This window comes from Gastrolobium bilobum, unplaced genomic scaffold (genome assembly GCF_033153095.1).
Source record: "Gastrolobium bilobum isolate Gb01-03AN ecotype WA unplaced genomic scaffold, APGP_CSIRO_Gbil_v1 utg26319, whole genome shotgun sequence".
Classification (NCBI taxonomy): Eukaryota; Viridiplantae; Streptophyta; class Magnoliopsida; order Fabales; family Fabaceae; genus Gastrolobium; species Gastrolobium bilobum.
Genome location: NW_026898644.1, coordinates 201798 through 228488, shown reverse-complemented (window position 1 = coordinate 228488; position 26691 = coordinate 201798). Strand labels below are relative to the sequence as shown.

The 26691-nt window shown below is 33.7% G+C and overlaps 3 protein-coding genes across 11 annotated transcripts; 1 reads left to right on the top strand and 2 right to left on the bottom strand.

The window, feature by feature from the left end:
* Positions 1 to 4124: 4124 nt before the first annotated feature.
* Positions 4125 to 14115, bottom strand: LOC133318006 (uncharacterized). 7 transcript variants are annotated; one of them, XR_009752414.1, is made up of 15 exons: positions 13955 to 14115; positions 13174 to 13258; positions 12735 to 12786; positions 12629 to 12649; positions 12491 to 12544; positions 11387 to 11437; positions 11120 to 11182; positions 9328 to 9393; positions 9103 to 9141; positions 8650 to 8772; positions 8435 to 8527; positions 7730 to 7929; positions 6565 to 6687; positions 5852 to 6476; positions 4126 to 4785 (listed from the first exon to the last, which is right to left on the bottom strand). XR_009752414.1 is itself a non-coding variant. In XM_061519933.1 (13 exons), coding segments are annotated over exons 1-13 (936 nt in total). In that variant the 5' UTR covers positions 14043 to 14114; the 3' UTR covers positions 4133 to 4784. The 7 variants fall into 7 exon arrangements, 2 of the variants coding, with proteins under 2 accessions (XP_061375917.1, XP_061375916.1); XR_009752413.1 differs by having other exon boundaries at positions 4125 to 4785; positions 5838 to 6687; XR_009752415.1 differs by having other exon boundaries at positions 4125 to 4785; positions 5852 to 6687; positions 13169 to 13258; positions 13955 to 14003.
* A 3997-nt stretch (positions 14116 to 18112) lies between these two features.
* Positions 18113 to 21859, top strand: LOC133318003 (uncharacterized). Of its 3 annotated transcripts, none has more exons than XM_061519928.1 (6): positions 18113 to 18247; positions 18592 to 19001; positions 19462 to 19769; positions 19859 to 19915; positions 20155 to 20588; positions 21394 to 21859. In XM_061519928.1, the coding sequence occupies exons 2-6, from the start codon at positions 18616 to 18618 to the stop codon at positions 21637 to 21639; spliced, it is 1431 nt and encodes a 476-aa protein (XP_061375912.1). In that variant the 5' UTR covers positions 18113 to 18247; positions 18592 to 18615; the 3' UTR covers positions 21640 to 21859. The 3 variants fall into 3 exon arrangements, with proteins under 3 accessions (XP_061375912.1, XP_061375911.1, XP_061375913.1); XM_061519927.1 differs by lacking the exon at positions 18113 to 18247 and adding an exon at positions 18284 to 18348; XM_061519929.1 differs by lacking the exon at positions 18113 to 18247 and adding an exon at positions 18284 to 18348 and having other exon boundaries at positions 21398 to 21604.
* A 363-nt stretch (positions 21860 to 22222) lies between these two features.
* LOC133318002 (pentatricopeptide repeat-containing protein At2g44880) lies at positions 22223 to 24443 on the bottom strand. Its single transcript, XM_061519926.1, has one exon. The coding sequence runs from the start codon at positions 24441 to 24443 to the stop codon at positions 22614 to 22616; it is 1830 nt and encodes a 609-aa protein (XP_061375910.1). The 3' UTR covers positions 22223 to 22613.
* Positions 24444 to 26691: the final 2248 nt, after the last annotated feature.

Here is a 26691-nt window from a genome sequence, read left to right as displayed (position 1 = left end):
TATCAAAAAAAAAAAAAAATCTTCCTTTTTAAGTTTGAAAGATAAGTTGTTAGGCTTTTTCACCCTTTTACCCCTTATTAATTAATTAATAACCATTTTGCCCCTGATTCGAAACTATTTATCAATCTGCCCCTCTTTAGTCGACTACTTTGCATTTTTAATCGACTAAATGGCCAAAACAGACAAAAAAATGGCTGCTGGGAGATTTAGTCGACTAAATCTCCCTATTTAGTCGACTAAATCTCCCTATTTAGTCGACTAAATCTTCATATTTTACAAAAAAAAAAATAAGACAGTATGATTTTAATCGATTAAGTATAGAGATTTAGTCGATTAGATCTCCCAACAACCGTTTAGTCGATTAAAAATGCAAGGTAGTCGATTAAAGAGGGGCAGATTGGTAGATAGTTTCGAATCAGGGGCAAAATGGTTATTAATTAATTAATAAGGGGCAAAAGGGTGAAAAAGCCTAAGTTGTTATCAAATAACACTTAAAGCATTTTTCCAATTTATCCAACTTGAATCTTAAGATTTACGTGTAGTTCCGGGTCACTTTGTATAATAGCTTCAAGGCATGAGTACTAATTTTTCATCTTCATGCCATTGCTAACGTAATTCTATCTTAATTACATAATTATTATCGATATGTTTATAATAAGTAATAAAGCTTTTCAGTTCTGATGTAGACAATTTTTTTTTTATTTACTTGATGTTTAAGGCAGATATGCAAAAATATATTCAAGATGTTTAATGTCAGTGGGCGGAGCTAGACTCTAATTTGAACCCGGGTTAAAAAATTATGTGTATTTTTTTATACAAGTGAAAATTAGACACATAACCTAACATAACTTATCCAAATCTTTCACTAAAAATATTTTAAATTTTACACAGAGCCAAAGTACAAATTGTAGTCCGGACCAAATTACAATTTTAATCCGGGCCAAATTATAATTAATTATATAATTATATATAATAAGTATAATTTGTTAAAATTTAACCCGAGCCGAAGTCACACCCACGCTAGACGTGGCTCTGCCACTGTTTAATGTTATTAATTATCCTTAATTTTTTTATTTTATTTTGATACAATGATGACACTGAGATTTAAATCTATAACTTTATGCAAATTATCCCAACCCCTCTACTAGATCAATCTTAGTAGCTTTTATCCTTTACTACTTTAGAGTACAAATACCTTCAACAGAGTACAAATACATTCAACATGTTCCCTGCTACTCCATGATTTCTACCTAAATCACATTAACCCACATGGGCATGGGGTCTATAGCTTTACATCTTCATGCTGAACCCGTTTAATATGATCCGGGAGCATAAACTCCCATGTTAAAAGTAGAATTTTTTTTGGATTTAGATGGAATTTAGAAAAAAAAAAAAGAGTATAAATGAAAGAAAATTTTCCTTTTTAAGTAAAGGACCCTAGAATAATGTTGTAGGCCTGGAGCATATTAAAAAAATCCCTTCATGTTGCTCTATGATATTCGAGTGAGAAGACTGTGTCCATAGGATAATAGGGCTGGTCTAGGGGCAAGAAGAATGGGATTTTTTCTCTCAAAATTATGAAATATATTTAATTGTTGTTATTTCATAGTGGGAGAGGAGGGGGTTAATTGTTTTGTTTGAAAGTGTGGGTGGTCTTTTGAAAAAGACCCTAAATAGAAGGTGGTTTTATATAATTTGCTCTATTTGAAATATCTATTGTGAAGACCGTGGAAAAACATTAATTATGAGGGGAAATATTATAATTACCATAATAGTGTGACACTTTCGAATTTACTAATAATATATATAAAAAGTTTAAGTAATTAATTACATTATTTTGAATTTTATTCTTACTTTTTATTTTATTTTATCATGCTTCATGTAAAATTACTTACAGATTTTAATATATTAGGAAAAATCATTGATACTTTTAATTTTTATGAGTTTATTGATACCATTAATAATTAACGATATATAATCACAAATGTTCCTTTTAAATAAATGAGTTATAAGTACAAAAATAATTTATCTATTTATATTTGTAATAAGTAGACAGATAAGCAAATATTAATTAGTAATTGTTAAGAAGATATGAAAAAAAATTATGGATTATTTATAAAGAAAAATTTTAATTATATTATTTTACATATTTTTAAATAATTGATGAGTTGAACTTAATAGAGAATATCAAATAATCTCTTAAATTTTGTCCTTCTCTCTCCCTTAATTTATATTATGTATGCTTTTTAAACTTGTAACATAAATCTAAATAAATAATAATAAAGAGATTAATATTTCTCATACGAACCTGTATAAAGAAGAGAGACAAAGTAAAAAAGTGAAATCCACATACGTTTACTACTTTTATAAATTATCTTCAATTTATCGGAGAAACATTAAGCTGATAAATATATGCGGTATAGTTTACCAAAAATAAATAAATATGAGTATAAGTTTCTCTTGTTATTGGATAAATTTTAAAAGTTGTGGGGCTCATCAATTAAAAAAAAATGTCTCTCATATGTAGGAAATAAAAGTAACTTATACACACACATATAAACTTTCAAGCAGTGTTGTGACGCATTTAACTTCTACAAGCCAGTAATGCACGTTAATGGCATTACACCCACCTATATAGCAAATATAAAGGGACATTATGGATCATTACATTACACAATGAAAACGATGAGGTCCTGCCACCGGCTTTTGCTATTGTAGAAGATTGGACCTTGAAAGTTTGGGAATATTTTTTGGTTTCCATATGTCTATTTGTCACATAGAAAAAGTATATATCTTATTTCTGATCAACATTTGAGCATCTTATCGGTGTTTAAAAATATTCACCTTGGCTAGCAACCCCCAAACGTGTATCATGTCTTTTTTCCTCCACTATTCTACAAGCAACTTTAAAAAAATAAAATAAAATTTCAAGAATATCAAATTGAAGGAGGACTTGAAGAGACTAGGTATGTAATTAAATTTTGGAAAATGTATCTGTGCTGTCGCAGGAAAAAAATTTTGTTTCCTGCACAGACATCGAACTATGCGCTTTCTTTCTGTTTAATTTTATTGTTTTTTAAATGTATGGAGCCCACTTTTGTGTCTCAACATGACAAAATGCTCTAGTTATGTTACATGACCAAATGTAATCCCTTAAATTTTCACTAATTCTGATTGTATAAAAAATTGAGTATGCTATGTATCTCAACACTTTATTTTGTATGTAATTTGTGCGTATGAAGTGGACAGTTGTCGATACAGTCATAGGATAAATAATTGTTTGAATGCGTAAATAGCATCTTCAAGAGATCACGAGAAATGTCAATCAGTGCTATCGTCACGCATACATATAGTAAACTTGTTCACTACTTTGTCAAGAGAGCGCAAGAAGCAGTGTGAGTGTAAATAGTGTAGGAAATTGACAACACACAAATCGAAAACGGAAAAGAAAAAAGAGAGAGAATAGACACAACGATTTACCCTGGTTCACCCAATTTAGGCTACGTCCAGCTTGTCTGTACTATATTCACCTCACCGCCACTCGTTACAAGTCTCTTGGTTTACAAGACAAATATAAATAAGATTACAAAACTGCTATTCATGGACCCAAGCCCAAACTGCTAAGAAAATTACAATAAAACAGAAGCCCACAACAGTACCTAGCCTCTACAGGCCTGGGGCGCTGCCCCCCGGACCCCCGCCCGCTCACCTAAGAGCGGAACCCCAGTTGCCTTTCTGCTGACCCTGATAATTAGAGCCTTCATCAACATGCGAAGTATGAACCATACCCAACAAATAGCAGTGCTGGTATTCTGTTTTGTCATAAAATCATTCTTGCCATTCGAAGGAACCAGGAATTTCCTTTTCGCACATTGTTCGTGGGTACGACGTAGAGTCAACCATTTTTTAAGTGGAAGAGGCATATGACCCACTTACAGAGAGGCAAAATATATATCAATTGCAAGAATATATGTCATAAATAAAAAAAAACATTTTCCGTAAATAAATAAACATAGTCTATAAAATGAAATAAACATACAAACGAAATTTAAATCAGCTATCTAGGAAACACAAATACATGTAGAAAGAGAATATGTGCGTCTACTTCTTGTGATAACAAAAGTGATCACAAATAGATGCTTCATAATATTACTTAGAAATTTTAATTCAGTGAACATTATAAACACCGGAACAAAAAAATCATCACGATTCTATCCAAAACATTAAAACACAATTGATCCAGCAACACTGGTCCGAATTGAGTTTAAGAAGTTTATACATACATACATTTTAGATGCCTCAGAAACAAAATTTTATGAAGTTTTCTCACAATTCATGCAATCCAACTTGGACAAAGTCTTTACCAAATGGTGGCAGCATCAACTTCATCTTGAATTTTGCTTTCTGCAATTGACAACTATAAATAATTCTTGAACTCTTCATTCATGAGCTGCTGCAATGAGATTTCACCCAAAGGAATGCTTAATGGTTTTGGCTGAGTTAGAAAACATTGAGACACGTATTTCATTGTTGGCCGAGAGCAAGGATTGGGATTTAAGCATGCAAATGCTGTAATGGCAACACGAACTACGTCTGGTAAAACTTCCATATCTGGTTGTGGAAGGCGTTGATCCAGTACTTCACAAAATGTGATGGCATGAGTAGATGCTGATTGAATTGACGACAGTATTTCCTTAGGATGACTTCCCACTAAAGTTTCAAGTGCCACCATTCCAAAGCTATAGACATCACATTTTTCATTCACAACCATACTATAGGCAAGCTCTGCATTGATCAGATGAACATAAAGCATGTTAAAGGATCAAACAGAAAAAGAAAAGAGAATAGTTGAAATTTGACTGGTTTAAATAAAAATCTTTGATTTCTATAAACTCATCAGCATGATAATAACTCATAAACAACGAAACTTCCCCTGGAATAATAATAATAGCAAATACGGTAACAAAAATCAAAATTGGGCAGAAAACATAAACACAAGATCTCCTCAACTAAAAAAATTACGATGAGAATAATCAAATCATGTAAGTGACTTAAAACCACTCCCCGTCAAACCCAATTAACGAGTGTGGAGTGGAGGAAATCCTTGTACGCAGTGGCGGATCCAGAAAATTAATGAAGGGTGGGCACTTAATAAGTTCCGTATATATAAATTTGGATCTGAACGCGACTTGCGAGCAGCTGCTTACTAACTGTGTCTTGTTTAGATCTAGATCTGAACAGATTGCGACTCAACTGGATCGATGATGGAAGAAGAAACAAATGTTCCAACTTCCAATAATGGAAATTGAGGTTTGAGAGGAGATAAATTAATATGTAGATGCAAACGAAGGTGGAGGAGAAAAAAATACTCCCTGAAAAAAAATAAAATAGAAGTAGAAAAATTAAATTGAAAAACTTAAATTTTAAGAAAATGACATTTTCCTATTTTTGGATCAGATTTAAGGGTGGGCACTTGCCCCCCTTCTCAACAACCTGGATCCGCCTCTGTTTGTACGCAGCCTTACCCTTGGATAATTGCAAAGAGACTGTTTCTTGGATTCGAACCCATGACCTTTCAGTCATGAAGGAACAATTTTACCACTGTTGCGGTTCGCCCCCTTTTAAGTGACTTGTAATCCGTGTAAGTGACTTGCTTAAGGAAAATGGGTTTGGCCTCAAAAAGCAGAGAACCAAACCAACACAGCATTACAAATTAGTCCAGCTGCCTGTTATATGTATATAATAGGCTTCGAATCAAGTAAACACAAGGGCCTAGGGAAAAAAGGAAATGGAACTAAAAAGAAACAAAAATGGTAAGAAAGCTATGAATAATTTACATGGAGCTATATACCCAATGGTTCCAGCAACTATAGTTCGATAGGATGACTCATGTTGGAGGAGTCTGGCCGTGCCAAAGTCAGAAACACTGGGCTGCCACTCCGAATTCAGTAAGACATTGCTGCTACTCATGTCTCTATGTACTATTGGAGGGGAACGATCATGATGAAGATATGAAAGAGCATTTGCAATGCCTTTAACAATGTTAACCCTCTTTCTCCAATCCAATTCCATTGCTTCAACGTCATCATACAGCACAGAAAACAAGCTTCCTTTCTCCATGTACTGATAGATCAAAAACATGATTCTTTTGTGCAAGCAGAATCCATGAAGCTTCACAATATGTCGATGCTTTATTTCTGATAACACTCTCACTTCATTTCTAAAACTCTCATCAAAAGCCGGAACCTCTGCTTCAAAACCATGAAGTTTTTTCAAGGCAACAACCTTGCCACCAGGTAATTGTGCTTTGTAAACACTCACATACCCTCCAGTTCCAATGCAATACTTCATGTCAAAGTCCTCTGTAGCTCTAATTAAGTCTTCACATGCCATGCTTCCATCATAATTCCATATACAGAAGAAATCACCATTCTTAGTTGCTGCTGTGTTTGCATGTTTGTTGTTTGTAGCACGTACTTTATGCAGTTTCAGATACACAAGCAGTAAGAGGGCAACGATTACGGGAGGAAGGATGGGAAGAACTATGAGCAGATGATGTTTTACCTTTATGCTTGTTTCAGACAGACAAGGTTGAAATTTGAATGCCAATTGGTAATTCGGAATGTCGCTACATGCATCCTTGTTGCCTGTTAGCGCATCAGGTTTGAAGCCATCTGGAATTGGACCCTTCAAATAATTGAAGTAAACATAGGAGTAAACATAGCAGATCCTCCTAACTCGAATAATGGAGTAAACATAGGAGTCACACTCACACTCACACTCACACTCACACTCACACCACAAATAATAAGAAAAAAGGCTGTCCATATTTCTTGCCCATGCATTGTGTTTGCTTTAATTTGCACAGACACCTAAATGTTTAAACTCCTACTTTTATAAGTAAGACACAACCAACTCCAACTTTGTTTATCAGTTATTATTGTGTTTATGTATCACAAACTAAACTTGAATGTTATGTGACTGACTAAACTGCTCGTTGGTTGGTGGTGACTCTTTTATTCTCAGTCACACCCCGCTTGACTTGTACAACACGCGTCAACGTAGGATTTGAGGCATTGCCACGTTGACTGAGCCTACTTGTATGTTACGCCATTGCTTGACTTAGCGTCAACCCTGAAGAATTTTAAACGCAAGTTTCTCGGAGCATGGAAGTCTATGTGCGTGGGTGGGTCTCCCTAGACTAGTAGCAAAATATTTATTAGTATTTTTGTAGAGTTGCTCGAAAGCATTTCTGTAGTGAAGTAATTTGTTTGAAAATTAGTATCTCATATATTGTACAAATATTTTTACAATTAAGTAAAATTTAAATAGTATAAATAAAATAAAAAATATTTGAGATAAATAAATTTTAAAATTATAAATGAGGTATATATATATATATATAATTAATTCGGATGTAATCTAAAAAATATAAATTATAAAAAATTGAATTAAAATTTCTATAAAGGAAAAGTAAAAAATAACAAGTAAACTAAAGATAGGAGTGGATAATAACGTTGAATGCCAAAGCAAGAAAAATTCACTTGAGACCAAACGGGCTTTTTAAGGCAAGAATCAAGTTTGGAAACTGTACCTAACAAACAAGAAAAAAAATAGGCAAAAGCGTGTTTGAGCAACCAAAAGCTCGTTTGGTCAAATACACCCAAAAATACCAAGAATAGAACAGTATTCCACAGGTTAATAACTATTCTACTTCATTGAGACCAACCATTCCCAACCATCAGAAGAAGGTTCTTCTATTTTAGGCCTTGTAACTCTTGATGTCTGGTCCTTCAAGTATGGCACTATATAAGTTTTCATTTCATTACGAGAGATATCAAGATGATCTCCTGACACGCTAACGTATTTAACTTTCCCAGCTTCATCTAGAGTTTTTAAGCCAATCCAGTCTTCAGTGTAGAGCTTAGTCTGCATGAAATAAAGCATGCTATTGATATCAAATACCTGAATATGAAAAATGATATAACAAATATATGTGAAACGATAAAATCGGCTTGGTGGAATGCACTAAAATTGAAAAATAATTAACTGCCTCAATATATACCATGACAAATAGATGGATGATAATGTAATTCAATCACTTGGTAAGAAATTACTCATGTGATCATCCTATTACTGCTTCTAAGCATCATGACCTTCAGGTAAAATATGTACTAGTAGCTAAGGCAAAAGAACTTTAGTTTACCAACAATATTGGTTCAAGTGGGAATGAATTTGTTTTTCTTAACCAGAGAGCTCGAGTTTGAATCCTAAGAATGTAGAAAATGGTATTGGGAGAGCCTCACTTTACATGGGTTTGACAGTGCTTGAGCCGCACTAGTTAGGTTCCGATGAACCAATTGAAAAACAATAAATACAAGGCACACATATCATCTTGCAAGAATAAACTACAGATATGGAATTCTTAAATTACCTGTTGTACTGGCAAAACAGGATGGAAGGCCCCATCTGGATAATAACCAAACCAGGATGTTTCTTTTGGTATTAAAATTGTATCTTGCTCAAACTGGTTTCATTGCAGACGAGACAGAGCAAGATGGATCAACCAGATTGACACAATAGTTGTAAATTGGACAAATCCAAATTTAACAAGAGAGATTAGAGGAAGATTATATAGTTCTAACGCACCATGATAAGTACCAAATTCTGTAAGCTAGCAAATCGTTGCTTGTAGGTAGAATTCCTCTTATTGATAATTTCATTATTAAGCTTAGGAAGGAACCTACACCCCTTAATGTAGTCAGCAATATCCTGAAAAAGATACAAGAACAGATTATGTTTCCTTTCATCTAATTTGAAAGCCATGTGTATTTGATGGATTTGCTGCAACCGAAATAGTTTATTAATGTGTCACATGCGATTAGACAAGCAAAAGGCAACTTATATCAAATGATACTTCGGTAAAGTGAATGCAATTGACAAAGGCAGGTCAAGACTGCATTGTGATCCAGTATAAAGAATTGCATCTCCAAAATCTCCCTATATGCATGGCTGAAATTGTTTGAATATTGAAAAAGCAATCTCGATGAAAATATCATCCAAAACAGAAGTACATGAGAAAAAAACCAAGATCATACTCACTATTGGTATTTTAACATATCCACTGGGAGCCAGATGTTCCTGCACCAACGCATTGGGCAAAGAAATAAGGGAAGTAAGCCATCTGTTTTAGGAATGGATTGCAGAAGGAAAATATTTTCAAAATGAAAGTAAGACTTAAATAGGGACATGCCAACATCCATTTTGTAAATGACCAATAGTTATCATCTCAAAACAATAAAAAGAGTGAAAAGTCAAAGTCAAAACCTGGACAAGGCTGCTGTAGACCTCAAATTTGATTATATCATCAACAAGGGTGCATACCAACTCAGACTGAAAAAATAAAAAAATAAAAATAATGTTACACCATACTAAGACAACTCTTTATAACAAAATAACAGATAAATTAGCAGCTTAATTATTTAAATGTTTTAACTCAAATCACAGATATGACATGTTAAACGTTCAGGATCAAGGTCTCATGGTCTGCCACATGTAAATAAAATAATTTTGATAATGAGAGTGTTATACCAACCAATGGCTAGGGCATATACTTATTATTTATTGGCATACTATAATAAAATGATAATGTTTATCACTTAGGGATATAATCAAACCATTTATGTTCCTTCACCAGACAACTTGAACTTTTGGGAGAGTTGGTTCGTTACATCAAATCAGAGCTTCTTCGATCAAGTGGTCTAGAGTTCGATCCTTTTTGCCACCCATTTCCATTCTTCTAATAAAAAGTTAAATTTCAGCACTAGATAAAATAGGTTTGTGCATTATCCACGCTTCAAAGCTCAAAGGGTTCGTGAATGAAGAGGCGTGCAAGTGATATAATAAAATCATTCATGTGCCTTCACCTAACAACTTAAATTTTTTGGGAGAGTTGGTTCATGACTAAAAGTTTGAATGATTTAATAAAGGAATTGAATTGTTAGATGCCCACTTATCACTAGGGTATATGATATGAAGAAAGGGAGGGACAAGAAATTACGAGTTCACATGGGCAGTGAGGGAAATGTGAGAGATAATCATCATGGGGGGATTTCCAAGTAACAACCCGCAAACATGGCAGGAAAAGAATTGGCTGGAATGAAGGAGTGAGTTGAGAGGAGCAGGGACAGGAGAAGGGTAAGCAAGTATTCAGTGAGCGGAGGAAAGGGAGTATGGAGACCTCTTGAAGTGTCTGCAGTGCCTTTATTTTCTTTTCTGTTTTTGTGTGTGTTTTTCATCAGTCAAAAATCTCCCTCTGATAAGGATATCACCTTAATATCAGTATAAGGGAAGAGATTCCAGTAGTGTTATCAATTAAACAATGCTCTGTTTTCCAGTTTTCTATCATGAATCAAGATGGGAGATCCTTTGCAGCCTAATTAAAGAAAGGCAGTGAGATGTGTGGATGGACTTTGGTGTTCCAGTGGATTAGGAACCAAGGTGGTACAACTTTGGACAGAAAAATTGAGGCACTAGAGAATGGGCAGGCTATGAGAAACTAGCTTCAAAGGGTTTGGTTCCCCTGGTTTACGGGAAAAGGGTTTGTACGGTGCAGGTGGCAATAACCTAAGCAACTGCAGAATCGAAGAAATGCAGCTCAACAAAAATCAAGAGGATCCGGACTCATGCACAGACTCAAACTTTACTCTAGTCTTTTTATTGTTCTATAATCATGATTTGATTTGATCCTTCCAAAGGACCTTCAAAACAAGTATATCTTCCCATTCTCTCTGTCACTGCATGCATTATCATTGAGACCAGATCTAAACTAGCAATTTCCTGATTCATTGCAATGTCTACAACAAATAAAATAATTTGGCAATTGCTATTTATTTATCTGATGAGGAAAATATGTTTATTACACCTTCAGTAAAGGCAAAGCATTTTGCCCAAAGAATGTTTCATTAGTATTTGCACTTCTATATAGAAAGCCAACATCAGGTGGATCAAGTTCAAGTTCATCTACAAAGTTTACCGATCTTAACATTAACAAAAGACAAATAGTATCCAGAGGAATAACAGAGACTTTCTAAGCGCAGTAAGTAAAATAAGCACATACTCCACAGAGTGGAATGGAAGCGGTTCCAGCATGTGGACCTCCCACTGATACAAAATTCTTAACCTGCATCACATACAAAAAATAAAAGTATAATACTCTACATTAAAATATTGTTACAAGTAGAATAAATAATAAGAGCTAAAAGAACATGTTCAAGGAAACAGATGCGCACAAAAATAATCAAACATTCAAATTCAATGTCAGGATTTCATTTTCCTTTACAGGTAATGAAAGTACAATATCATAGATCATAAAGTTAATTCTTACAGGAGGTCCTCCATCACAAAATTCAATAATCCCTCTACCAACCAAGTTTCCCTGAGAACCAAAAGAACTGATATGTTGTTAAGACAATCAAAGTAAGTCAAAAACTGAAAGTTCAGGAAGACAATATTAAAACAAACAGAAGAAAATCATACAGGAGGAGGAATATCAAAATATTATGAGGTGCAATGAAGATATTTGAGATATTTTTCGTATATTCTAATAGATGAGTACTACTTTGAGGGAAACGTGAGAGCGGGACAGAAGGGGGATTTGGACTGTAAAGGGCTCTAACAACCTTGCCTATGTGGCAAGGAGTGTGGGAAAAGGAGGAAATTGGTGAGGAGTAAGGATAAAAGGGGGGCAAGGAAGAGACAATTAGGCAAGAATTGAGCATGGTAGAGAGGTTTTGGAAGGGATGGGATATTCTCGGTGACTGCAGAACTTCCCTTGTTATTTTCTTTCCTTTCTTGCATTTTCTATGTGCTTTCAGTCCCAACAAAGGGCTACTTCTGCTGGTATGGAGCTAGATCTCCATTATTTCTACTCTAATTCCAGGTTCCTATCACTATCATTTTATTTCTTGAAAAAAAAATACCCAGGAAATATTAGAACATGAAGGTTGAATGAGATGGAAAAAAACTTCCATATCTTGCCAGTTTGATTGCAACTCTGACCCAATAGGGTGAACTGGCCTGATCAAAGGTCTGCATCACTAGTTAGCAGTAATCAGAAGGTCAGACCAGGTTTAATAACTATGCCTATCGTATTACAAAAGGATTTCATAGCTCATCTTCCTTTACATAACTACCATTTATTTCAACTGTTAATTCAACATCAACATCAACATCAACAACACCTTTATCCCAAAATTAATTGTTAATTATTTATACAATTGTTTATACAAAACAAATACACATAAGAATCTGCAAGGTCTACAAAGGTCTACATATAGATACATAAATATATACATAGATCTATGCATTTAATCTGTAAATGTTACATTCTTGCAAGCTTTGAATGTTCCACATACATATATGAGCAAAAAACATATGCAATATGGCATCTTACAAGATGTTTTTTTTTTTTTGCATGGAATGTACTCACCTGAGAAAGTCCAACAATGTTGTAACCCTGACTTAGATCACTCATCTTCTTCACCTATAGATAGAAACAAACACTTGAAGCAAAAAGAAATTATGAATAAACTATCGGGACAAAAAAATTACCAAACATCTTCACCACCTTCTCACAGGCAATAGCTGTCTGCAAGGATATAGAGTAAATAAATGGTTACTAAATTTCAAACACCACACATCTGAAAAATGGAAGCACTTCCTTCAATAGTCACCTGTTTTAATAGGGGCATCGTAAAAGAATCCCATGATCCATTTCCGATTTCTCTACAGATAGATCAAGCACATATAACGAATTAAGGATTTATTACATCCCTAAATTCTTTTTTTGTGTGTGTGTGTGTGTGTGTGTGGGGGGGGGGGGGGGGGGGGGGGGGGTGTGTGGAGGGGTGTTTGTGAAAGAAATCCATATGTAAAATATCTATTTCTCAGGTTATGAAAGAACAAAAAGGGGTAACATCTGCAACAAACCCTCTATCTCAATGATTTTCAGGCATACTGCAAAAGATTTTGCACAACTGCCTCCACCTATAGCAGATTGGAACCAAGATTACTTGGCCCTTGGATTATGCTTTAGGATAAGGATTTACAACCAAACAGTAAATAATGCTCAAATGAGTATAATAAATATCAAGAAATTTAGCAATACCATACAAGCAATATCCTTGAGAACCGGACCAGTCACTTAAAAGCTTAACGAAGTTTTGGATTCCTCGATTCTTGCATTTATCTCCAATACCTGACACAAAGTTCAAACACAAAATCAATGTATTATGGCAGAGTATACAACAAATTTGTGTAGATAGATTCGTTCTTGCTAAAACATGCATTGAACTGTAAATACTTCTCTCTCTTGGCTTATACAAAAAAACACCATTTCTTGATTACTCTTTCCTAGGTTCATTTCCTTGATTACTTCTTTTCAAGATATGTTCGGCCCCACCCATGTAACCCCCTTCCCAGGAATCAAACTTGAACAAGAATCCTTTCCCATTAGAAAACTTCACATCCATATTCTCTCCCACTATTAATTCGTTAACATAAATAGTAAACCTTTTCTTAGAATTTATTTTCAAAAGGATAAAAGTAAAACATGACGTCTTTTTCACAGAATATCAAAAGCAGTAAAATATGCAACAGCCTAAGCAACATGCAGTCTAATGTCATAAATTCAAATATCCTAATCCATATGAACTCTGGAAGCAAAAGGTTTACGACAGTGGAGAAAAGGTTACACAAATCCATTGGAAATCAGTAACTAAATGCTCATTTCAGTATGATAACAAAATCAGGCATCAACTGAATCTACAGTCAGGAATTTAAAGTTTGAAACCCATTATCTCATTGTCCACCACTTCTGACAAATCTAGACAAATTTTTTGTTTGCTGAAGAGAAGAAATAGAGGTTGAGGAAGAAGAAGAAAAAAAGGCGTACCGTGCAAAACAATGAAGGGAACAGATTGTGCCACTGTGATGAATGCGATAAAGAAGAGCACAAACAGCACTCTTGTTGGGTTACCCATTTTAATCCAAAGTGACACAACCAATGACTGAAATCCAATGTTCAAGATTTTATGGTTTTTGTGGGTCGATTATTCGATTTGTTCGATGGCGTTATTTTATAAGACAACAACCACTGGAAATTGAAAAATTGACATCACTCGTTACCACCTGCGAGTCTCCTTTGACTTTCGGTTTGGATCGTATCCTTCTGTCCCCAATTCCTTACTCTCATTGGCTGCCCTTATTTTCAAAAATTAATTCCCTAAAGTAATTATTCTAATTTTGCCCACCTTTGTGTGTGATTGCGGAATAAAAAAAAAAAAGAGACAAAGGGATAGAAATATACTTTTGGATAATTTTTTAAGATGGTTTTTTTTTTTATCAAGGTGGTTATATTCTTTTTTTTTTCTTTACAGTCTCTCACAACTAAGTTTTATTATTGTTGTACCAAAATAAAATTAACAATTACAATATGATATCAAACGATAGCTAACAATTGGATTTTGATGTAACGATAACAAAATGGTTGCAAAGAAAAAAAAAATTATAACTGTAATCTACCTCTTTTATTATTGTATAAATAATTATATAGAGCTAACTATCATTACCTCATAATCACTCACACACACATTTGAAAAAAATAATGTGTGGGACACGTACGGACACTTGTCCAAAATGTGGTTAATATTTTGAAATATATGATCAATGTTCTGACACACGATTTACATTTTTTAATACGCAGTCAACATTTTCTGACACGCAGTTAACATTTTTCGACACACGGTCAACATTCATACAAATCTATATTTTATTTTATTTTATTTTTTTACCTAAACATAAAAAATTAATTTATATATCAAATATTTTTTGTTATGAAATTTGACAAGGCATGAAAAATTATTTTTATTTTATATTTATGTTATGAAATTTGAATATTTAATTGATTATATGACTTATTATGAGCTGCTATATATATTATTATATTTAATATATTAAAAATATTATTTAATATCAAAATGTGTCTTAACGTGTCGAAATCTAACATTTTTTAAAATTAACGTGTTGGTGTGTCATGTGTCGTGTCATATCTCGTATCGCGTGTCAGTGTCGGTGCAACATAAATCATTACTAACCGTTTGGACTCTCCTAAATTGAAGAAGCTGACCAAACATTCTTTTAGAGAAATTATTACCAAAAAATATTTTATGAAAGAAAAGAAGAAAATTCTAGATGGTGCTTAGAGATAAGGGTGGCAATTCGTGTCTCGTGGATCATATTTGTAGTGTGTCAATGTGTAACAAGAATATGAGTACACTTAACTTGAATATGACAATAATTGTTATTTGTGTCGAGACTTTGGACACGAACATGACATGCTCATTTGGCAAGTTAACTTAACACGATACAAATAATTTGTTAGCTTGAAAGAGTCTTGTTTGTTATTTGAATTGACAAAATAGAAAACGAATAATATGTGTACTAAATAATTGTTGTACTCGCCCTAAATTGTCTAATATATTTTTCTTTTTGTGCTATATATGAAGGGGTAAGTTATTCTACCTACCTTTGTCTACCACTCTCCAACACTGTTAGATCAGAATCTTAACTAATATTTTTTTTCTTTTCTTAAGATTCTGATTTAATGGTATTAGAAAGTGGTAGGCAAAGGTAGGTAGAAAAAATTGTAGGTAGAATAATTCATCCCATATATGAAATGATGGTAGTTATACTTAAAAAAGGCTCTTGTATACAATTGTTCTTGAATTGTATGCATAATTATATCTTAATTACATAATTGTTATTGATATGTTTATAATAAGTAATAAAACTTTTTGGTTCTGATGACATTATTTTTTTATTTTTTATTTTCTTGATATATATTCAGGATGTTCAAGGCATATATGCAGAAATACATTCAAGCTGTAATGATATTAACGATCCTTACTACTCTAGAGTACAAATATGTGATGGAACTAGGTAGATATGTTGTTGGGCATAACATAGATAGAATAGAAATTCTTTTTCCACTTCAAGGTGAAAAACAAGATAAGAAGAACGAGATAAGTTGATTCGTTTCAAATTTCAACAACAAAGTAGAAACGTCACGGTAATCGTGGATTAATTCAAATGAAGGGTTATTCGTAATTTTCGTTTTTTTGTAATTTTGTAGTTTCTGCTGTGTTCAATTATATCAGATTCAGGAAATTTTGAAAATTGTATTTATCTAACAGAACTATCATGCCATTAATCATTGCATAGATTTAGATTCAAATATAAATTCAGGTTGTAAATTATGTAAATCGATAGAGAGAAAGGGGAGGAGAGAGAAAAAATGTGGGAGACAATGAAGAGAAAGAAAGAGAAAAATAATTTATTTTAATATGAAACTCTCTACTGTTGGATGAGATTGTAATCTAATGGTGTTGAGAGAGGTAGGTAAAGATAGGAAACATAAGAGTAGACACAATAACTTATCCCTTATTATTTTTATAAATTATCCCCAACTTATTGTAAAAATATTATGCCGATAAATGTGACATTGGAAATATAATAGGGAAAAAAGTTTCCGATGCTACTTTAGATAACTTTATCTAATGTTCATCGAAACGACGTTGTTTTGGGTTGAAAAATTAAAAAATTAGAGTGATAAAGACTATTATAACCCTGAAATAAATTAAAATTACAAAAATACCATGATTTCCGTCCCAAAACGACGTCGTTTTGATGAACATTAGATAAAGTTATCTAAAGTAACATCAGAAAAAACAAACCCAATATAATAACTCTTCCTTTTAGGCATCTCTATACACATATAAAAATAGGTAGGCTCATATAAGTACATTTTAATAAATTAATAATTTTAATTTTTTTTAAGTATAATATATTATTGTTACTACTTACTATGGATTTTTTTAATGTGCTCCATGAGCAAAATACAGGTTTGTGATCCTTTATAAAAAAAAAATATTTTCTTATTTATGGGTTTGATGTATGTCATTTTAAATGACATAAGTTATGTCATTTTAAGAAAGAGATAGACACAGAAAAATGGAAATCACGGAAGAGAGAAAGTGAGTAGTTTTTTTTTTTAATTTAAAATTTAAATAATTTTTTTTCTGCGTATATCTCTCTCTTAAAAGGACATAATGTTATCTCAATTAGAATGACAAACACTTTTTCCTTTATTTATACTCCTCGTTCCTTTTAAATTTTTAATCAATCATTTTCCTCCTATGTTTGAAAAGAGAGCACAAAAATTAAGCCCGATATTGTGATGTATATTATATTATATATTATACGAGTTTAATATATCTTAGATAATTTATTTCTATTGAAGTGAAACGATGATATTTTGAGATTGAAAAAAAAAATTATTTTTATAATCTAATTTATTCTATAATTATTTAATTTTTATTATTATAATTTTTAAATCTTTTGCTTTTAAAACGACATCGTTTTGAGTTGACTAAGATAATAACTTTTCATATTATATATACGAGGGGAGGTTATAATTATTACTTCTTTTTTTTACTATCTCTTATTACCAAATCTTAACCGTTGATTTCTGTCAATCTAAAGGTTGTAATTTATTGGGTCATACTTATTAATTAATTAATAATTTTTAATAAACTATAACAATTAAATTGACGAAAATTAACGATTAAGATTTGATATAAGAGATAATAAGAAAAAGAGATAATAATTATATATATTATAATTATTAATTACAATATATAATAATGATAATATATATATATATAATAATTATAATATCCCAATATATATATATATATATATATATATATATATAGGGAAATGTTATACTTACTACCTTTTTTTTTACTACTTCTTACTACCAAATCCTAACCGTTGATTTCCGTTGATCTAACGGTTATAATTTATTGAAAATTAATAATTAATTAATAAATGTAATCCAATAAATTATAACCGTTAGATTGAAGGAAATCAACGGTTAAGATTTGGTAGTAAGAAGTAGTAAGAAAAAAAGGTAGTAAATATAACCTTTCCCATATATATATATATATATATATATATATATATATATAATATCTGGTCAAAAGAAACGTAGGGAACATAGTACAAACAAGGCCTGACGGCTGACGCAGAGTGTTTGTGTTGTGAATACTACGCAGTCGCAGCTCATTGAAGAACAATCCTACTTGGCTAAGGAAAATCAACCTCACTCACCCTTCTCTCTTCTCTTGTAAGTGTTTTTTTCTCTCTCTCTGTGTCCGGTGGTTACATTTACTCGATTGATTCGTGGGTTTGTGTTGAATTTGGGGGAGAAGTTTGAATTTTTTGTCGGTAATAAGAACCCCTTTAAGATAAGATAAATTTTTTTTCTTGCACTAACCCAGTTCTATGAAGATTTTACTAGTTTTTTTTTTTTGGGGAAATTATTAATAAATTTTACAACTTGTAGCATGCAATTTCTTCTTATGTGTTTGTGGGGCATGCTGATTTTTCAGTAAACTGGGTAGGGGATTCATATGCTTGCAATTCCAATCATAACGTTGTGGTCTGTTCAATGCTATGATCTCTGAACAGGGAAGATTGCATGATTTTGGAAAAATGGGCTCAGACTTGGAGATGAATGACAAGTCAGAAGAAGCTGCCCTAGAAAAAGAGAATATAGCTGTCCCTGCCACCGCGTTTTCAGAATCAGAAGAACAAAAGGTGGTTCTGCGGCCTGGAACTAACTGTAAGGGAATTGAACAAACTCCTGTGTCCTGTGGGAATGAGGAGGATGTGCAAGTTAATATTGTTGGGAGTGGGTGCATAAGCTCTGGTGGCAAGGTGGTGGAAGATGCCTGTGATGATTTCAGTGAGAATGAGTCTTCCAGTTACAGTTCTTTTGGTGATACTGATACAGGTTCTGACGTGGAGAATGCCTCAGGCTCGGCATTCAGCAATGCCGAAGATGAATTGCCAATGTTTGATGTGCCACTTCAATCGAGGTGTGTTTCAAACTCAGTTTCAATTCTTCCTGTATTGCCTGTAGAAAGCAAGAAAACAGACTTAACAAAAAAAATGGAAAAAGAACTCACACCATGCAGAAGAAATGTGAATGTACATTACAGTTATCATTAGATCTTTCCTGCTATCAATTTCCATGTTTTTTCCATAATAAAATGCATCTCTGAAGCCCTGACTCAACTCTTGTTTGGGATAATTTCTAATAGGCATTACAGAAGAATCATGTTTTAAATATACTTTTTTTATTAATATTATGTAATGCAGTCTGCTCAAAAATAAAAATTTTAAATGTATCGGCTATTTTTGTTGTCATGATTAAAGTTTTGATGTGTGTTATGTAACTTATGTTTGTATTCCAAATTACTTTGGGTTGGTTGCTATGTGTTTGATTGGAATATCAATTGCTTGTGTGTATAACAACTTACACTGTTGACCATTCAGAAAGAAAAAGGTGACAGATCATTGGAGGAGGTTCATTCAGCCAATTAGGTGGCGCTGTAAGTGGTTAGAATTGCAACTGAAGAGACTGAACTCTCAAGCACAGAAATATAATAAAGAGCTTGCGGCATATGATTATAGAAAGAAGCTCGAGTTTTCGAAGTTCACAGTAGATGGATGTGGTGTCAAGTCAGTACCTATATCTGATGGTTTTTGTACGGATAAAGTTATGAAGAGAAAGAAAAGGAAGAGAGATGAAGAGTGTGATTTATCATCGTACTTGTCAAACCATAGTATATTCTCCTACTATGGTATGACGTTTCTTTGTTGGTTATATTAATTTTTGCCAATGTATTTCTCCTATATAATAATTTTTTTTCTCTCTTCTTTCATTGTCCAGAGAACAAAGACCGTGCTCATGGTGCTTGTTTGGAAGATTTTGGTGGTGTTGCCACGAGTGAGTAACAGTAATGTACATAATGGTGTTTTTGTTGATCACCTGACTAGTGAAATTTGTCTCATTTTTAAATTGTGAATTGAATAAGGTGAAACAATTACATAAACAAGTTTTCATCATTATTTTAATGTGTTAACTTTTAAGTATATGAGTATAAACCATTTTTACCAAACAGGTTTTAATCAATTGTTTCCACTTTCCATGAGATTCTAAATTTTTAATTCTACATTTTGTGTCAGTGAAATCAGGAGATAATGCCGATAATTTAGATGAGTTCCAGTTCAAGGCTTTGTGGTCTTCGGTAGATCATGAAGATAACAAATCCTTGGATGACATCATTGAAACAATTGAAGCAGTGATGTCACAAGTTCAGAAATTGAAAACTCGGGTTGATAATGTGGTTAGTGAAAACCCAGGAAAGTTCTGTTCTGTAACTCAATTGAGCATGATTAGGCCATCTAATGGATTTAATCATTTTGGTCATAATTCTGCTACTTTTGCTGGTAATGGAAACACAATGCCAGTTAGTTTTGTCCATGCTTCATCCCAGCTTAAATCTGAGCCATACATGGAAGATGTGCTTACGACTGAAAATACACTATCAACTCGGGAAGGGATAACTCCCTTTATTGAAACCACCAATAGGCCGCTGCGTGAAGTTCCATGGGGAAATGTAAGCTTTTTTATACGAAAGTAATTTCAACTTGAATGTATTGTATCTTCTATTTTGCTTGTGTAAATTTATGATAATTATGAACAAGTATATGTGGTTATGCTTGATGTTTTCTACCTTTTTAACAATGGAATTTTTCACTGCTTGCATCATGCTCTTGGTTTTGCAATTGGTAGTGCCATTTATTTGAGTTTCGGTTACATGATCTATCCAAGAAGGAAAGTTGGTCACAAGAATTGAGATGCCAATGAACTTTTATAGTGCAGCTTATGGTTGTTTTCATTTCTTGTTATCCAATTCACAACAGAAAATTGAGGTGTATAACTTTTTTTTTTAACCTTTCAAATGAATGTCCTTGGTGGTTGATTTTAAAATTTTCTTATGCATGTAATGGTAAAATGTTTGTATCTGAACACGCTTGATTTGCTGTATCCCTGCCGTGTTGTATTTCAAGGATTATATATCCTCCTAGTTCTGCCATGTCATGTGCCTAATATATATATGTGCGTGTGCGTGCGTGCGTGTGCGTGTGCGTGCTTCTTGGAAGTACTTTTTGGTACAAAATTGCAGTCCTCATTTCCTATTGCAGGATAACACTTGTTAATGCTATGTTCTTTGATGTCTATTTTTATTTGAAATTTTGAGTTGATAACAAGAAATTTAAAATTCATGGATCCAGACATCCATCTACTAAGGTTGTATGTTGGAAGGGCAAACTTTGATCAATCTCTGAGTCTCTGTGTTTTAAGATCATTAGAAACATTGTAAATTTGTAATGTTGTCCTTTTCTTGTATGCAAAATCAGGCAGCTAAGGAAGAGCCTCATGATTTTGAATATGTTGGAAATCAGCTTGTGGAGGAAGCCGAGGAATCAGTTGAAGATCTGAAATCCATTTCCCCTGCACAAGTTTCAGAACCTGACTTGTTCACTGAGAATGCTGCACATAACACACATTCTACTTTGAAAGCATGTTCTACATCGAGGTCAAATTTTCCTAGGAACACAAGGAGGGGAAGGAAGAATTCTGGCCCAAGTTGGAGCCGGAGGTAATGATTATTTCTGGAGACAGCTGGAGGAACTTAAAATTTATATAAAAAAAATGCTGCAGCATAGTAATGTGTAAATTCTGGTTATGTCATGAGTACTTTTTCTTACATCAAGAAATGAGTCCAATTTTCCATGACGTGAATATACGTAGGATGCTCTGTCTTCATAGGAAGCTAGTTTATTCGAGGATTCTTATTCAAGGGAATAATGTTTCATGATTATCTTGGGGATAATGAATGTTTTTTCTTTTTGCTCCATATAGTCACTACATATCCTTTATGCATCTTGACAAGAATGATCGTGTTCTTTTCTCTGAACTCATTGTTGAGACTGAGCCCTCGACTCCTCTATAGAGCCTGGATATATGTTTAGTAAAGATGCATCTTAGGAATAAACAAAATAAGACCAACATGTGAGGCCCACTCAAATCTGACTCAATTAAAATAGTAATGCAATAAAGTGCAAAAACAAGAAGCCAATGAATGAAATTCACGAGCATTCCCATTATGTTTTGCATTTTGTCAGTAAATACTTCATCACAAAAAGCTATCATAAGCTCAATACATATTGCATTGTAGAAGGAAAGGGTCTATAAAGAAGATAGTATCAGTGTATGGTTCTAACTTCCTACGGAGTCCACTAGAAAATAAAAAAGGAACCCTGTGTAACTCAAGTGAAGACATAGTAAGTAGGAATGAATGAAGAGTCATAATTCTAGCATAGCCATATAAGTCCCGCAACTAACATGTAATTTGGGTGCCGGCTCTAGTTAACAAGGTAAACTTCCAGATTTGTTTTCAAATCTTGTCACCGTTTACCTGCCAGTCTATGACCAAAGATTTCTGGTTGAGTTAGGAGCCATGATCTTGAATGGACCTAAAATTTTAAAGGGATACAGAAATACACATGTTCTTGTAATTTTTCCAATTTTCACTTCCTCTAGACCCCTCCCTCTTTCAACTCTCGTGTTTCAAAATTCAATATATTATTTCAACATTCATGTGCTTCCATAACTGCTCCAAGGTTAACTGAATAACCTCCCTATACGAATGCAAGTAATCACCAGCCACAAACTCTCTAAAGCTACCATCAACCTCAACAACACTGCAAGCAACCTCTTTACTTGATTCTCTTTTCTTCATCATTTGTTTAACATCCTCCACATCTGTCCACCTTTGTTCTGTAGCATACAGATTTCTCAACATCACATAGTCTCCAACACATTCCTTCTCCATTTTCACCGCCTCTTTTAGCACTCTTTCAGCCCTTGAAACATCTTTGAAGTAACCACAAGCAAATAAAAAAGAACTCAGTATTATCCCATTAGGATTGTAAGGCATGGTCTGAATCAATTTTTCAGCCTCATCTAAGCATCCAGCCCTTCCTAGAAGGTCAACCATACAACCATAATGCTCAACCTGAGGTACAATTCCAAACTTCTCCATTGCTTTGAAGCATTGTCTTCCTTCCTCTACCAAACCACAATGGTTGCAAGCAGATAATGCACCAATCATTGTTATCTCATTTGGTTTAAACCCTTCCTGTATCATCATTGCAAATACCTCCAACGCTTCCTTTGCACAGCCATTGACTGCAAAACCATTTATCAAAGCATTCCAGGAAGCTATTTCTTTTTCAGGCATCTCCTCAAAAAGCAATTTTGCTTTATTAATTTCACCACATTTTGCATACATATCAATCAGGGCAGTACAGACACGAACAGATCCATCAAGCTTCTTCCTTTGGGCAAACTTGTGAACCCAACGGCCCAAATCCAAAGCACCCAAATCAGCTATAGCAGGAAGAACACTCACAACAGTCACTTCATTTGGTTCCACGGACGCACTCGACTGCATTTCATGATACAACTTCAATGCCTCATGGGGTCGTTTATTTTGGCAATAGCCCCCAATCATTGCATTCCAAGTAAACAAGTTCTTTTCAGGCATAAGATCAAACATCAACCTAGCAGATCCAACATCACCATTATGGCAATACCCAGAAATCATACTAGTCCAAGAAATTACATTCTTATCAGTCATCTTGTCAAACAAATCCTGAGCATAACCCATACACCCCAACTTCACATACCCATCAATCATAGCATTAAAAGCAGCAGCATCCCTATCAGGCATCTCATCAAAAAGCTTCCTGGCCTCACTCACATCACCACACCTAGCATACCCGACAATAATCGCTGTCCACGATACTCTGCTTCTCTCAGACATTTCATCAAACACTTTCCGCGCACTACCCACAACTCCAAACTTAACATACATATCAACCAACGAAGTAGCCACATACAAATCTAAGCAAAACCCATTTTTTACAACGACCCCATGAACCTGTAGGCCTTCTCCGGTGGCCATGCAGGCGGTGCAACCCTTTGCAAGGGCGGTGAAGGTGTAGCCACCAGGTGTGAAAGCAGTGGTTTTTCCCCTGCAAAGGTCCCTGTAGAGGGTGAAAGGCTCAACGAACTGGCGAATGGCGAAGTGGGTATTGATCATGGAGTTGCATAGGAACTCATCGCGCTTGTGGGTGGCGCTGTGGTCGAAGAAGCGACGAGCGTGTTGAACTATGGCAACAGCGTTGTTGGGGCGGGAAGCAGAAGCAGAGGCAGCGAGGGAAGCGCAGGTAGTGATGAACTTGGTGAGAAGGTTGAGGTTGTTGTGGATAGAGTTTCGGAGCATAAAGGCATGAACTTGGAGGAGAATGGTGATGCTCTTGTTCTTCCTTTGAAGCAAGTAAAAGCATTTTCTTTCTGCATCGCTCCACAGGGTTCGCTGAGGTTGCGACTCATCACCCATAATAAACCTATTTAACTAAAAATAATGGCTGAAACTCAAAGTAAGGTTATCGGATCACAATTTAAATTGTGAATCAGTAAGTTGGTTTTAATCGGAAATACTAAGTATGTGTAATGTGTTACCTTCAAATTAATCAAAATGGATATAGATATATGATTTGATCACAATCACTTATTTAAAAATTATATATTTTTTTCGGTATAAATATATATTTGGATATTTGGAAGGGCGGTGAATTTTAACCAAGTTCCGAATTAAGATTATTAGAGATTAGTCCTAGATTTATAGTAGGCATGTCCGGAGGGAAAAAAATTAATATATTATTATTTCAATAAAAAATTACAAAAACATAATTATCTTAAATTATTTTATAAATCTATTACAGTAAGTCTTGCCTAATTTGGATGAATTCCTTTTGACAAACTCGTCTTTTTTAGCTAGATCACTCTCGTTTAATTTGGGCGAGACCAAACATGTAACATCCCGAGCGTTGACGAGGGCGAGGAGTGATCGCCGGTGCAAAGAGGCACGGACAACGAGCTGTTCTTGACAGACTTCTAGCGGGGGTTACATGCATGATGAATCGAATCGACACCCAAAAGAGAGGGATTCTAATGATTGTGCAGGTGTGAGACTGCACAGTTTGGGATAACTTATAAGAATTAATTGGTACTACCTATACTAACAAGATGCATCTACTTTTCGGTAGCTCGGAACGGAAGAACTCCATAGTTAAACGTACTTGGGGAAATTCTGGGATGAGTGGACTCCTGAGAAGTTTTCCTGGAAAGTGTGCGAGTGAGGAAAAAACACACTGAAAAGTTTCGTATTAGTATGTGGGGATAGTCATCGCTTCTTGAAGCGGCTGGACGTTACTGGTGACACGTGATATAAAAAATGAGTATTTTGACCATAAAATTTCAGAAGATCATAACTTTTAAATTGGGTGTACTAATCAGGTATTTTTTTTATTCAATATAATTTTTTGAGATCTACACAATGACATCTCAATTAAAGGAATTTGGTCACATATTATTAATTTTTTGTGCCACATGTCACAACGTAAATGACATTGGGTCTCGTCCAAATTAGACAATAACAATATTGCCTTTTTTGGATGAGTTCCTAGGGAGAAACTCGCCTTAATTGGACGAAAGTGGTCTTGCCTTATTTGGGCGAAATCCACTCCAATATATTCGTAAAATAGTTCAAAATAATTATATTTTCATAATTTTTTATTAAAATAATAATAATAATATAATTTTTTAGCCCGATAGTCAACTCGTGGTAATTAGGTCCATATAAAAAAAATTAGAGTGGATCACGTTAGTCCAAAAGCCAAAAATTATAGAAACACAAGTTTTTCAAAAGAGGAACGATTGCCTGTTTGAAATATATTTTGAAAAATAATTTGATTTTCAGAAATAAAAAATAAAAAACCCCATTTGATAAGTCATGCTTTGTAAAAAAAAAAATTAAAAATTAAAAAATAATTTTTTTAGAATCAAATTTATAGCATATACGAATTATTTTTAATTTGTATTTTGACTTTTATGTTTCAAAATAAAAAATACCTGTTTTATTTACTATTCTGCAAAATAATTTTAAAAACAAAAAAATCAAAACACAATCAAACACACCCACTTAAAAAAAAGGATAAAAATTAGAAGAGCAACTATATATCACGAATGAATTTTTTGAAATGCATCACGAATAAGATGCGTAGAGACACAAGTTGCTTTTTTTTTTTTGTAAGCTACTTTCTTTTATTTCTTAATTAATCGAAATTTAAACCAAAAAAAAATCTAAATAAAAACTTCAGGCATTCATACTCGTTTTGCGAATTTCGCAGAATTCATCAGTTCTTAAAAGAGAATAGATGTGCAAGGTCAAGCAAGGATATGCACTATGTTCCACCGACACCGTCACGGGATACGAGATACGACACTCTGATACGTTAATTTTAAAAAATGTTAAAATTTTGACACGTTATGATAAGTTTTGATATTATATAATATTTTTAATTTATGTAGTGTATGTTATATTTAATATTCAATAATTTAACAAAAGAATAAAGCTAAACTTATAATACCCATCAATTTTGCAAAGAAACATAAGATATCCCAAATATTTATATTAAACTCAATAAAATAGTAATCGTAATTTAACAAATCTAATAGTTAGAACTCAAAATGCAACACTGTTATGGACCAGAATGAGGCCCATGGTTAGTAAGGCCCATGGTTAG